The 15,171-nt window shown below is 30.7% G+C and overlaps 2 protein-coding genes across 2 annotated transcripts; one reads left to right on the top strand and one right to left on the bottom strand.

Annotated features, from left to right (window-relative positions):
- The first annotated feature begins 56 nt into the window (after positions 1-56).
- On the top strand, positions 57-2,403 carry LOC122525578 (CDK5 regulatory subunit-associated protein 3). The gene is made up of 8 exons (XM_043648475.1): positions 57-179; positions 273-447; positions 557-795; positions 870-1,143; positions 1,226-1,512; positions 1,594-1,802; positions 1,862-2,033; positions 2,123-2,403. The coding sequence occupies exons 1-8, from the start codon at positions 174-176 to the stop codon at positions 2,189-2,191; spliced, it is 1,431 nt and encodes a 476-aa protein (XP_043504410.1). The 5' UTR covers positions 57-173; the 3' UTR covers positions 2,192-2,403.
- A 28-nt stretch (positions 2,404-2,431) lies between these two features.
- Positions 2,432-3,246, bottom strand: LOC122525616 (basic phospholipase A2 PA-10A). The gene is made up of 3 exons (XM_043648542.1): positions 2,896-3,246; positions 2,718-2,839; positions 2,432-2,633 (listed from the first exon to the last, which is right to left on the bottom strand). Exons 1-3 carry the CDS (start codon positions 3,075-3,077, stop codon positions 2,467-2,469), a joined length of 471 nt encoding a protein of 156 aa, XP_043504477.1. The 5' UTR covers positions 3,078-3,246; the 3' UTR covers positions 2,432-2,466.
- Between the last annotated feature and the right edge of the window lie 11,925 nt (positions 3,247-15,171).

Raw genomic sequence — 15,171 nt, forward strand, 5'->3', positions numbered from 1 at the left:
GTAATACTTTCCTTCCTTGTTCACCAGGTGATGTTTTTTAACATCTACATTATGCTAGTAGTTCATGATCGAATTGAATTGTGCTGACAGCTGTTTCACATAATCAAAGTTGGATATAAACCATAACAGCTGTTACACTGGATAATATAATTAATTAATATATATTATTTATCATGAATGTAAGTAAATAAAAATGTTACTTGAATAAAAAAAAGAAAAGAAAATATCTATCACAATCATATTTAAAATTTTTTCAACATTTTCTCTTTCAGGAACAAAACATTCCAATAGATATTAACGTTAGTAGATTGTTGGAATGGTTGATCAGTAGAAGACATTGTAAAAAAGATTGGTATTCAAAAGCTGTTATTATTAGAGAAAAAATAAGCGATGCCATAAAAGATATGCCAGTCCGAGATGATGTTGCACGTTTATTATCAACCATTGGTAATGATCAACGTTTAAAATATTTTGTAATCATTCGGTTTCCATATATTTGTACTTCTATTTGTGTGTGTGTGTGATCATATATATTATTTTATATTTATTATTATAGATATCAATTACTTTGACTGTCTTAAATTAATTGAAATTTTGAAAGAAACTGAAGCAAATACTAAAAATATGTTTGGAAGATACGGGTCACAAAGAATGAAGGATTGGCAGGAGATTATGTCTTTGTATGAAAGAGATAACATGTACCTTGCAGAAGCTGCACAAATGTTAATGAAATTTGTCAAATACGATATACCTAGTCTAAAGAAACAAATACAAAAATTACAGCAAACACAAGATGTAAGTTGTTCTACAATAAGTTGGTAATATTCTTATTTATAGTATTTCTTCATATATGTTATTACATCCTACAGGATTTAGATAAAGAAACAGAAAAATATAAAAAATCGGAGAGAACGGCGAAAGCTGAATTCGATGCTCTCTGTAAACAATTAAATATACCTGGGAAAAATATTCGATTTGAATTATGTGAAACTGCTAAAACTGAATTGCCAAAAATTTGTTCTAAAATAGCGGAAAGAGCTAAATCTTTGGACGAAATTATTAATTTTTACGAAGCATATGTGCAATTTACTAGTGGAAAAGAAATTAATGAAGATAGTTTGAAATGTTTAAAACATGTGATAGGTATGCCAAGATAATTTAGATATAAATTTAAAAAGTATGTATACTGTATAAATATTAAGTCAAATATTAAATTGTTTTATAGAAAAAGGAAACACTATGGTGACAGAATTTTTGCAAGAAGATTCGTCACAACAATTAATGTCTAGCTCTGATTTCGACATCGTTGTTATGGAAGACGGTAATGAAAAACAAACGGAAGAAACTTATGATATAAAAATAGAAAGCGATGATGCTTATATGGAAAATATCAAGTGTGAGAATTCTGGTACAGATATAATATGTTTGCAAGACGAATTAGTGGTAGATTTTCCCGCTCCGACCATTTTAGAACATCAAACAATGATAGACTTTATGAATGATTTATTCGAAGTAAGATATAAATAGCTAATTCACTTCACCAAGATTGATAATTATTCTAATAAGAAATTCTAAACATATATTAATTCCTAGCTGGAAGCATTTTTAAAAATGCGTAAGTATGAATTTCAAGAAAATAAAGAAGATTTGATGGCCTTCAGTCACATACAAGAGACATCAGAAATTGTACAACTTTCTAATTTGCAAAGCGTACAAAGTATGTTGCACGAAATTCAAGGTATTATTTCCAACATGTCCGACAGTAAATATCAACACTTATACTCTATCAGAAATCTTCCAAGGTAAATAATATTTTCCTTTATTTCTTTCTCACTTTGTAAATGCTAAATATTTCTTGCAGTTACGCAGATACATTAACGTTATCTTTGCAACAAAAATTAGCTGTAGTTGAGAGAATGTTAAAGTATCAAGAAGCTTCTGCACAAAAGAAGAAAGAAGCGGAAGAACGTTTAATAAATTTACAGCCTGTATTAAATCATGCTGTACAAAGAATGAAAGAATTACAGACTGAGGTACCATTTGAAATTATTAATAACTAAGATAATATCTTTGATAAATACGCTATGATAAGTAACACTCAAATCTTCTTATATTCTTACAGATAGAAAAAGATATTTCAAAAAAATATCAAAATAGAATTGTGCATATCAGAGGAGGTCCTATCTTGTAATAATAATAATAATTAAAAGTAATTAAATTATATAAAAATTACAAAAAATAATATACAAAGTTATTCTTCATTAACATCTGTTAAACTCTTGAATTAAGAGTAACTAAAACAAAGTTATACTTTATATTTTTGTAATATAAATTCCTGAGGTATAAAACGATCTGCTGTTTAAGAGATGCGCAATCTGTAAATACATTATAGACAACTATTAATCTGCATTATAAAATATACATTTTATATCTTTGGTATACCTAAAATTGACATGGTACGTGAAACTACATAATCATGAAAAGATTTTGTATTAGTCTCCAGGGTGATGAAGTACAAACAGCTTTTGTAGTTGGGCAAGGATAACGACGCAAACATTCAGCTAAAGTTCTGTCACACTCGCACAAACGTTGAGCACACGAACCCGATCCTCCCCATTTACCATGTTCAACGGCTATAAATCAAAGAAGCATTATCTGTTTCGTTACACAGCATATTTTTACTAATTGTAACTTATAACAGTTAATGATCTACCTACCACATACAGGTTTGTGACCATGATAACATCTCCAATAATAGGGTGCTATATATTCCATGAATATTGGACACTCTGTGGCATCATAGCACCAATCATGCATTTTACAACAACTAAAAATAATGATTTTTCATTAGGAAAACAACATTACTTTGATTTATTTATTACAAAATGAAGAGTTTACCGATCAATTCCATCAATGACATATCCAGATCCTAAGAAACCACAGTAACAACCATATCCTTTATACGCCAGAGGATTACATCCTGTCGCACACACTACCATATTGTAAAGATGAATTACGCCTCTTTTAAATCTTGTATGATTAGTAGGGTCACCTCCATCACTTTTAGTTACAACCATGTATTTTATTTATTAATTAATTGTATATATTTAAATAATAAATTAATTTTTGTTTGTTATTGAAAACAATATACTCACATCGTTTTATGAGCTTTTGTAATATTCTTGGTAGCATTGGTAAGCGTTGATAAATCAAATTGTACACTTACATTTGTATTTTTCGAAGATTTAAAATTTTCTAAATTTTCAGCATGTTCTATGACTGATTCTTTGATATTCGAATCATCGCGATGAACTCTATGAATTAAGCCATGGCTCGTTTTTCTTATCGTATATGGCGTTACATTTGCTGCGAAAAACATCAATTATTATAACTTAAAAAAAAATGTATACATTAATTACAATCATCCATTGAAAAATGACGTATATTAAAATATATTTCTATCGTGTATTTTACTATAATTTACTTTCAGTCTCTAACATTTTACGCTTTCGTGCAACTCTTTAAATGAATATCAAAAGAATCGCATCGCGTGAGTAATGCGTTCGAAATCTGTAAACGTATAGAAGTAATCAGAGCTCGTTCAAAGAATTTCCAATTATAGTTCTACAATTTTACAAAATTTCCAAATCAAATGTGCCTATCATCTTCCATCGAATTGTCTTATAAAAAAAACGTTTAATAATTTACAATAAAACATTGTATTAATAAATGTATACGTACCTCGAACTTCGCAATAAAATATGGTAATAAATAAAATTAATTTTAAAGTTAAAGGTACAATACTTCTACGCTTGCAAGCAAATCGCTTAGCTATCGCGTTGAAGGATACATCAATTTCTATCGGATGCATCAGACACGTTTTTAATCAATAAAGAAAATAAAAACGATTTCGTGTCATCTACGAATCCCTTCGAATTTTTTCGGCATTTCACGATGTACGATTATAATCATAATACATAATTCGATAACACGATTCCTCATTCTCTCAAAAGATCATCATTAAAACGAACAATAAACTTATTTCAATTAAAACGAAGTATACAACACTTTAAAACTTGTCAGATGATTTCTTAACGAGATACACACCGATAACATGTTTTCGAATATCATCTAATATTCGTTATAATACTTGAATCACATTGAATACTCGATTCGAAGAGATTAGATTTTTCTTTAGAACAAACAGGTTTGATAAAACATTTCTCTTCTTTTTTATTGTTAGTGATAATTCGTAGAAAAGATTCGTCCGATTTTTGATGAATGATGATCGATAAAAATTGGTATCCTTCCACTAAAATCACTCAGAGAGTTGCCGAGAGTGTAGAGCAAAGCGTTTTGTTAAACTACTTCGACTGATTTAGTACGTCTGCATACATCGGATGAACTCCCTGTTCATCTCCAGCGTACCGAACAGGGAGCGCCTAACTGATGCTTTGAGAAACCTACTGTTATACTTTCGTCGTGAGTTCCTTAAAGAAGGAGAAAGAGATCTAAGCTTCATTCTCTTAGATGATGTCCGTTTCGTACATTCATCTTTTTTTCATTTTGACGAGCTCGAGATCTAAGGTAATCTTATTTCTTATTTTTTTCATTTTGACGAGAACTCGAGGTCAAAGGTAATCTTATTTCATATTTTTTTCTTTTCTTCTTTTCTTTTCTTGTCTTCGTATAATGTACCTACGAGAAACAATTTTTGTTCCAGTAACCCGAAAGATCAGAATTATGTATTACATACCGGATGACAAGCTTATTAAATTTGAAAAATGATCTCGCGGTTTTATTTTTATATCCTTTCTCTTTTTCCCTTTTTTTTTTTATTCTTTAATTAACTTTCTCCGAGAACAAAGATATAGATGCAAATTTTCATATTAAATATAACGTACTTTAACGTACTTCTTGTATTGAATAAAAAATACTTAAATGCACGATTATCTCACGACACTTAAGTTCAAGAAACGGATTGTAAATTCCTATCAACCGACCGGATTTGCTCCGTTAATTCATAGAATCTATTTATAAAATCAGCGTGAGAATGTAATACTGTTTGTTCCAAAGATAATAAAGAAGATATATAAGCATCAAAAAATCAAATGATATACGCACATATATACGTGTGTGTGTGTAATAAAGATATGGTTCTTTAAATATGCAAATAGAAGTAAATATATTTGAAATACGTACTATGTATCTCTAAAATGAAAGTTTAGGTAAGTGATAACGGTACACTCTCATGATCAGCAAGCGTAAAGTGTTTTACGCGTACTCTCGCCAATGTGGGTAATTAGAACAAAAATACAAAAGGTATTGAAAATACTTAACGATGAAAAAAATGAGTATAGAGACGTATAAAGGAAAAACTAACGTTGCTAATATTTTTTATTTAACACAAGTTGACGTCACGTTTGATATGTTTTGAACGTTGTGTTGATTGTGTTGTCTCAACTTAGCCATTTCTTCCAACCTTATAATTATGACTGTAACGGGTAATAACATCGCGTCACTAAGAATGCAACGGTAATTGCAATTGTAGATTACATCCAGGTAACGCATTATGACTAAAATCTAAACGTAAATAAGCCTCGGGAAAAAAAAGTCACGATTAGCAAGATAATTTTAGAATGTCTTATTATTTTTTTAATTATAAAAAAAAATGATAGTATAATTTTTACTTTTGTTCGCATCACGAATTATTTCTCTTATATTTTATATTTTTAAATATAAAACTATATAGTATATATATAAAATCATCAATGATCGTCACTTTATACATGGCCTATCTGTGTAACGAGGTGTATCGTACCGCAACTCTACAGAGCACATCGAACCACCTTACACGCGGTGCAACAAGTTAATATATAAAACTATATTCATAAATATTTATCAATCTTATTTTTAAAATTATATACTATATATAGAAAAAAGAAATATATTACGTGCCACGAAAGAAAACTAGAGAAATTTAATATATATATATATTTAAATAAGTAATAAACGAAATTAAATGTATAAATCAAATGTTATTCGACCTAAATTATATTAACCAAAATGTCGTACTTTTCTATAGATGTAAAAAATTAGAACTAACACATTGATACATTATTAAATAAGCTGTAAAATAATCATAAACGAATAAAAAAGATGTAATATTGAAATTAGTTAAAATTATCTTCTTAACTATAATTACCAAGCCTAATTACAGACTCCATACCACCGTAGACTATTGTAGTTCCATTACTGTCCAACGCAACAACCGGTTTATTTACGTTGAAACTACCCATTACCTGCTCGAAAAGGTTAGATAATAAAGTGACATAAATATGAACTGTGAAAGGTAATTGACAACCTTTTGTTCCTGTATACTAATTATTTCAACAGCACCGGTACCAGAACCACCAGCAAGTATATGATCCCCATAAGGATCTCCATCAAAATACTGAACTATATAAAGGAATTCTCCTTCTAAGGTAGTTGGTCTGTTTCGTGGTTTAATTGTATTGATTAATTTAGCACTCATCAAGTCCCAAACTTGAAGACTTTCACGAACGACCCAAGAACCCGTCAAAATATGTGTTTCCTCAAATAAAAATGAATTTTCAAATACGTACAAATACAAATGGTATAAAAATTATTATACAATGTGAAAAAAAACAATATTACTCGTAAATCAATAGCGTCGCCACAAATGTGAGGCCCTTTGATCGTTCTAATGGATCCACCACCGTCTCTGATATCCCAAATCTAAAAATAAAATAATTTAATAAAAAATATTCCTCAATTGAGTGTTGATAGCTTGAAAGAGACGTGTAGGTACTAGGCAGTGAATTTGAAATTTACTCTAACTGTATCGTCCCAGCCTCCGGTAATAATCAAATTCGAATAAATATTGTGAAACCTCGCAGCGAATATTCTCATGCGATGAAATCTCGTGACTTTTTTATGCAGCATATCAGCGTCTGTTTTTTGATACGTCAGTACTAGCTAAATACAATTTGTATTATTCAATTAAAATGTTTTTACATAGAGTGAAAGATAAAATGGAAAAATAGGAGAAATGAAATTTAATTTACCTTGCCGATTTCGGAATCGTAAATTCTAACAGCTGCATCTTTGCCACCAGTAACCAAATAATTACCATCTGCGCTAACGTCTATCGTATTAATTTCGTTTTTCGATTCTAAATTAATTGATTAGTATTATGAATTTAAATGAAAATATATGCTGGTGTTAAATTCGACAATTAGAAAATAAACTAAACCTGAAATAAATTTGGTTATTTCATTTTTGTCCGTAGTACATTGGAAAATATTACCGCATGCGCTAGACGTATAAAACGTATTCTTTTTTATAGGATGAAATCTACAACACATAACTGGAAACGAAGTTTCCATTCCGCTTCTCAATGTTGCTTTCAATTGTGCAGTTTCGCCGTTACGAATCTAAAGAGTAAAATTCAATATTTTTATAATTGAAAATGTTTCATATTTTATATCTAAATAAACAAAGGACCATTATTTTTTAAATTATAAGTTCTAACATTAATTATTGGCGCTAATTTAATAGAATATTTAAAATATTAATAGAGATAATATTATATACTTGAATACCGCCTGTTCCAAAACACGTAACCATGATTTCACAATCAGCAGAAAAACGTACACTGTACAGACCATTGAAAGTATCAGGAAAACGAACCTACAAATTCAATATATTCCTATATTAATGAAACAGCTACAAAATTAGGAAAATAGAATATTTCTGGAAATAAACCTCATGAATGATACGACAACGATCTTTTGCAGATGAAATGCTCATTCTTGCTTGTTGAAGCCAAGTATAACGTCTGTCTATTTCAGCTTGCGATATTCTCCCATCAGGAAATTAATCCATTTTCAACGTACCTGCACGGTGTTTTCTACCCCAGCGGATTCTAATGTAAAATTATCCCCCTTCTTACTGGTTCCTGTCCGATCCCCCTCTCCCCGCTGCCGCCCGTGTTTGTCTTCCCCTCTTTGGTGTTTGGCTATCCCCTCGGATCTTCGTCCTTTGTTTTTCCTTTTTTTTGCTTGCTTCTTGTTTCCTCCCCCTCTTCTTTCTGTTTCTCCTCTTCCCCTTCTCCTCCTCCCCTCCTTCTCTCCCTCTCTCTCCCTCTCGTCTGGTTTTTCTTTTTCTTTTTATTGCGTATAATATATTAGGAATTTTTGCATGCCTTGTCAATTTTCGTTTCTATTGTCTTAATTTCAGTCACTTTAGAAATACTAACATTTGGTTCTTCATAATCTTTGTCGTCGTCTGCGTAGTTTGTGGTTGCACTATTTTAGATTTAATATTTATATTATTTCTTCGTTTGGACGTAAAAAAAAAAAAATGCGAATATTCAAACGAATATAAATTTGAATTTTACGAACCAGGATTTGTTTGACTCAAATCTTCATGGCGTAGACGTTGAGGACGATTACCTCTATACTTACTTCCCGTTTTACTATTACTCTTATTCATTTTTGAATAAAATTACAAAATAAGTCCAAAATATATTAAAAAACAATATTTTACAAAATTATTCGAGTATCGAATTTTACAAAATTATTCGAGTATCGAATTTTACGAAAACCTGAAATTATCGATAATCAATGTGTTTAATTATCGAATATCGAAAGTTTTTGAACCATTTGCAGTAAGCTTTAAATGTACCATTTGTAGATATAATAGATTTTAATAGATTAGATGGGAGAGAACTGTTTATTGTGTATCGATAGAAAACTTTTCAATTACAGAAGAACACAGAAGTACACAGAAACTATCAAGTCCCCTTTGTTATCCAACCAGATTCATCCTAGTTACTAACGACCACAGTGGGCGAAAGTAGGTATTTAACGTGATGATGGTACAATACAATCAAAGAATATTGTATTAAAGAATAAGTAAATTGAAGAATATTGTATTATTGTATATATATGGTATAGTTCTATTGTAAAAAATTTTAAATAATAATTTAGTTTTAGTGTCTAATACGTGTGTGCCTTCAGAAATGCGTTTTTTATAGATATATTTTAAAAAGTTAAAAAAAGGGAAAAGTACAAATATCGAGTTACTAAAAAAAAAAATAATATCTAATAATTATTAACGAAATACTTATAGAAAGAAAAATTGCAAATTTAATAAAATCGATCACAATAAAAATTTTACAAACGACACAAGAAAAGAGAAATTACTGTAATATTTAAGCCCGTTATTTAGCTTCAAAATTTAATAATACAAAATTGTGGATATTTCTGACTCTAACTAACACATAGCATCTTTTGGACGATATGGCACACAGATTAGATGTGCCAAGGAGATGGAATCGTCATCTCTAACTACAAATTAATGACGAGCAAGAATGTAATATTAAACTAAATATAAAATATGACTAGAGCAATTCTCGAGAAGTTAACTTGTTGTTGAACCTTTGAAAATAAACTCAAGTTATGGTAGTTGCCCTCTTCAGCCACAATTAAGTGGGGGCCTCTTGGCCATTAGCCTCTTCTTTCTTCATCCCTGAAAACTGCATTGGACATTTTCAACGTGCAGAAAGATAAGATATCTCATATCTTTTTTTGCAAATAACTTTTATTTCGTTATGATTCTAATATGGAATTATGAAAAATTAATTTATATTTAATGTTAATTATTTCGCTCGTATAACCATGGATGAACTTAGAGTTCATTGCATCAATTATCCGAGCACATTAATCAAACGTCCAAGCAGATAATTTCCCTCGATGACCTAATAACACGTCGCCACTTTTAATACAAATAACAAAATTCACATTGAAATTTAAATAATGAACAAAATGTAATGCATTTCTTGCAATATTTCTTTCATTCATTTGTTATATTGAACTATATCAAATATTTTTTCAATACAAGAGAAAATCGCTATCTGTGCGAAGTGCTAATCTTATAATAACTTAAAACTAGTCAATCAAATTCATCAAAGGCTTTGCCAATTTGATTCGACTCCATCTCGTTCGAAATAGCATCGAAAAAGATGAATCTTCCAAGTGGTTGCAAATACCTCTATAAATTATGATACATACTCAAGATTACAGAGAGTCCACAAAATAAATTTACAAAACAAGCATAATAGAATGATGAAAATTTTGCAAAAATTCTGTATAAACCAGGAGGCGGAATTTCCCACTCCGGGGTGAAAGTAAGCCTAGTGCCTTTCCTGGGTCTTACCTACTTAAATTAAAGTTTTCACATTCGCTCAAGAAGTATGCTACCTGTCTGACCAATTAACCGTATTTAAAAAGAAGCAAATACACATACGTACTCACCCACTCACTCCACGATTCTCACATACCACCAGGGTGCAAAAAGCCTAAACTAGAGAGCATGCCCCGAGGCACCTCCGACACCCTAGTTACCACGTTTTCTAAACTTATATGCTAAAGGGTACGTACTGATCTCTGTAATCGTCTGCCAAGGCTAGTGATTATTGCATAAAAAACTACAGCAAAAAGACAAGTATACACTAGTATATTGCATACGTAATATACGAGTAAATATCAAGTGTTCCACAAATAAATGCGGTAACGCTACTATGCAAAACGATTGTTAAAAAAAAAAAGTTCGTATCGTACACGTGACTCTACAAGTTATTTTTATTCAATAACTTTAAAAAATAATAACGCGGTATTACGTGTCGCGAAACGATGTACAATGCACACACCTAAACGCACACACAGGTGCAACGTACACCGTGCAATCACTAGCACAATGACAGCCGCCAATAGGGGAAAAACTTAAACTAAACCTATACTAACCGTTTCTTCACCTATACGAGTAGCACCTGGGCACAGGCATAGATGAGAACGCAGAAAGTATAGGGGGGAGAAACGGGAGATTAGTATATGAGAAGCTGAAAATCCTGATCTAAAAAATATGATTAAAACACATATATACATAAGACATAAATACATTTTTATAGAAATTTATCTAAGCGGCTAAGGACTCTACAATTTATTTGATAAATATTAACTTTTAATATCTTTTAATATCTTTAATATCTTAATATATTTAATATATTAAAAACCTCGGACGACTCCTTTCATTAAGTTGGCTATTCTAATAAAAGAACTGGGCTTTGAGCCACCACTTAACTGCTAGAATCTATCCGTCGCGAATGAGTTTATTTTTGCTCATTTATTTGTAATATCGAAGTATCGATATATCAAAATTAATCGCGATTAGATAAACTAAGTACGGAGCAATGCATGTAAGACATTTATTACATGCTTTTCTGGACGAAAACGAGTAAATAATGCTCGATTTTCCACTACTAACCACGAACAAAACACGTAATAAAAAGAAAAGAAGCATTAATGAATTGCATTATATTAAATGAATTTAACCGTGAGACAAGAAAACCTATCCTGAACTAATATAAAATACACAATACAATATACAATACAATATACAATTTTCATGAGTAACTCCTAGAAAGGAATTACTCATGTGCTCGTCACTAATTTATTGGAATAATTACAACCAGTAACTCGTGCCGATTAGGACCTTTCATCCTCGACATGATTGAGCACCGGAGGGACTTTAAATTTTTGACTCACTGTGTAAGAAGTTCTACGATGGCTCCAAAACACTCCTACTTCGCAGCAAGTATTGTAAGATCCACCGAAGATCCATCAAAGATCCATCGAAGATCCATCGAAAATCCATCGAAGATCCATCGAAGAGTTCATTCCACATCTTTGATAAGGTAGAAAGTCCGTCGTCATATCTGTAAAATAAAATAGAACAAAACGATAAGTTATTTGCAATATAATCCAAAATTATATAAAATAAAATCGAATAAAATGTAAATAAAAATAGATACTTACAATGCATTCCAATAGGATGAAATTCAATTGCACCATGGCGATGCACCTCGCGTGAATCTAAAAACGCGGTATAAACGAAAATAAGAAACTATAGATGAGTTTCTTATCGCGAAACCGAAATTTTATTATACGTCGAACAACACTGATTCTAATTCGCGTATGATTTTAATTTACTGTACGCCCGATCACTGATTCTACACAACTAATTCAAAGACTGCTTTGCACACAGTCAATGCAAGTAGAAAATCTTCATTGATGTACTGATTCTAATACGCGAACAGTCTGTGCGACTGTTTAAGATAAAAATACAACTTTACTCGAACAAACTTAATGCAATTACTGCCTTGGTCGCAGTTAATTTAATATATATATTTCAAAAATTGTTCGCGAACGCGACGGAATTGAAAAGAAAACGAACGAACGTGCTTCTAATCCGTGATTTTAATTATATTTAACGATACAACACTCCCGTATATTGCTTCGCGCACGATAGCAATGCACGAACACTTGCAACACTTCACAAACACAATTCACAAACACTTCCAACACTGATATATTCCCATGATGATCTGAAACAGAAATAAAAACAAAATTATAAATATCATTGTTGTAAGTAAAAAATTATTATAATTATTGAGAAAGTGTTTAAAATAAAATTGACTTACGTTTATTCTTCATTGATGAATGCACGATGGGTATCCTACCCTTTGATGACGATGAGCACACGTTTAAACCGAATAAAAGAAACTTACGGAGTTTCTTAACCGAGCAAACGAAACTTTAACATGCGACGATCAACACTGACTTACTTTCCGATTCTTTTGTATTTTATTTTTACGATGCAACACACGAGTACCTCATTGCCTACGCGCTCGATTGCAATGATGTTCTGAAACAGAAAAAGAAAAAGAACAATTAATATCATCGTTATAATAAAAAACCATTAAAGTTATCATAGAAACGTTTAATAGGAAAATATACTTACTTTTAGTCTTCATTGATGACTACAGGATGGGTATCCTACCCTTAGGATGACGATGATAAAATAAAATTAAATAAAACTCTGAAAAGCTGAAACATACTAAAAAGATTATAGAACAATATATCCTGTGAATCATTCCTGAAGGCATTGCACACTTTTAAAAATATTTTATCATAAAGAATCATTGTTAGATATAAAAAGTTGTCTAATCAGCAGTTGTCGAATGTTTTAATTAGATAACGTTAAAAATAAAATTATTAAATAGTTTAATACGCGTCAAGTTCGTTAGATCTTAACTCGTTGAAGGACGGAAGGGGAATGAGCACGTTACTCTTTGTCCTTGCGTCTGTCGTTCGACCGTTTTCGTTTGTTTTCGTTTTATTTCGGCTGTCTTTCTTCTCTTTTCACCTCGAGAAATTCCTGGAATATACGTAATATCGTTATTGCCTGTAGATAGAATATTTTGTTTTCTTATTCTCTCTCTCTCTCTCTCTCTCTCTCACTCTCGTTCTCACTCTTCCTATACATTTCTATATAGGTTAAAAAAAAATAACGCTTACCTCGATGAATATGAAGATAAAAAAGAGTAAACACAATTGTTAGACTGAGTATATGTATTCCTGCTGGACTCTCCTAATGCTCGGTACCTAAAAAAGGAAAAAAAAGATTACACATTAGTATAACATAAAGAAAATCAAATTTATGAGTGTATGTGTACGAGCTACCTATACTTATGCATAAATGCCTGTATGTATGTGTATGTGACAGGAATCGAATTTAATACGAAATACGATCTTTGAATACATAATTATGAAAAATTATTAATTGAGCATCATTAGAGATGGTAGTAATTATCGATACCATGAAAAAAGCTGGAAATTAGAAGAAATATTGTTAAGTAACATTGGTGAGATTTGGCGGGACGCCGAGATATATCGATGTTATATTCTCACAAATATCTATCGAAATTTTCAATATTTCGTTTTGAAAACACTCACGTATGAAAATCTTGTGTGTAGCTATCGTTTGATATATGATAGGAAGGTGTAAAATACTTTTCAATTACCTGAGTTAAACGAAATGACGCAGTACGCTGGAACATACACAGTTGACAGGTATAGAAAATGGTGGACGCCGCTCTGTGTAGTAGCTCTGCAAAGAAACGAAAGTAGCGACATCCGCTGCGAGCAATGGCTACTTGAGATTTTCCATTTTTTCCATCTATTAGAGAAAAATATCGAATAGATAAAAATAGGATATAGGAACATAACAATTGTCGAAATATATACTTTATTAATCCAAACAATCAAAATTGAACATTATAAGTCGATATCTATAGAAATGATACCGTAAAACAAGATATATGATTGCGTAGAAAAATGCATACCAATGTACATGGAATTTTTTTCTACGCAAATATTCTTTATCCTCGACATTATCGTAATCTTTCGATTATATCATTTGAAAGTCATTTGCTAGAAGAATCGATTAGTATATAGGAAAATTATTTACATTAGAAAATATTTTTTAATTACCTGAGATTAACGGGACGACGTAGCATCCGTCCGATCTCCAGCACCGACGTCGCGAAAAGAAAGAAGAATGATCAGCAAAGAGCCCTGATTGGCTGATAATTATTTCAGAATAAGTGACCAATCAGAAATTCTCAATTACCATATAGAAATGTATTTCACGCACACAAGCTTGCCCCGTCACACATACGTAACTCGCCTTTCTTCATGACCACTCTAGTCAAGCTTGATATGATAATTTATTTATTAAATAAATAAAAATTTATTCTATTTTACTATTTAAGGTACACGTATCTTGTTAATATTTAAAAAATAACGAAAAGAATAAAGACAATATGCACTATAAACCTTATCACACAGAACAGAAAAACATACATAATTTATTTATTACAATAATTAAATATCTATTTTATTATTAATTATAATTATCTAATTATTAATCCAATTAATAATTATTGTTATCTAATTTATTTTTCTGTTAAATGTATACGTTCCTTGTTAATATTTAAAAAAAAACGAGTAAAATAAAGACAATATACACTAAAAACTTAATCACATGGCAACGTTCTGATTTAAACATTCCTTCCATTTTTATGAAATTGTTTAAACTAATATACATTTGTTTTAACGTCCTTGCGCAATGATGACTTTGGATCATAAAATTTTTATCCAGAAAAATATCACATTAAAATTATTTTATATTCAAAGTATGTTAATAAGTATGTAATGTTTAAATCAGTACATATGTGTTTAGACA

This window comes from Polistes fuscatus, unplaced genomic scaffold, assembly GCF_010416935.1.
Source record: "Polistes fuscatus isolate 324 unplaced genomic scaffold, CU_Pfus_HIC Scaffold9, whole genome shotgun sequence".
NCBI lineage: Eukaryota > Metazoa > Arthropoda > Insecta > Hymenoptera > Vespidae > Polistes > Polistes fuscatus.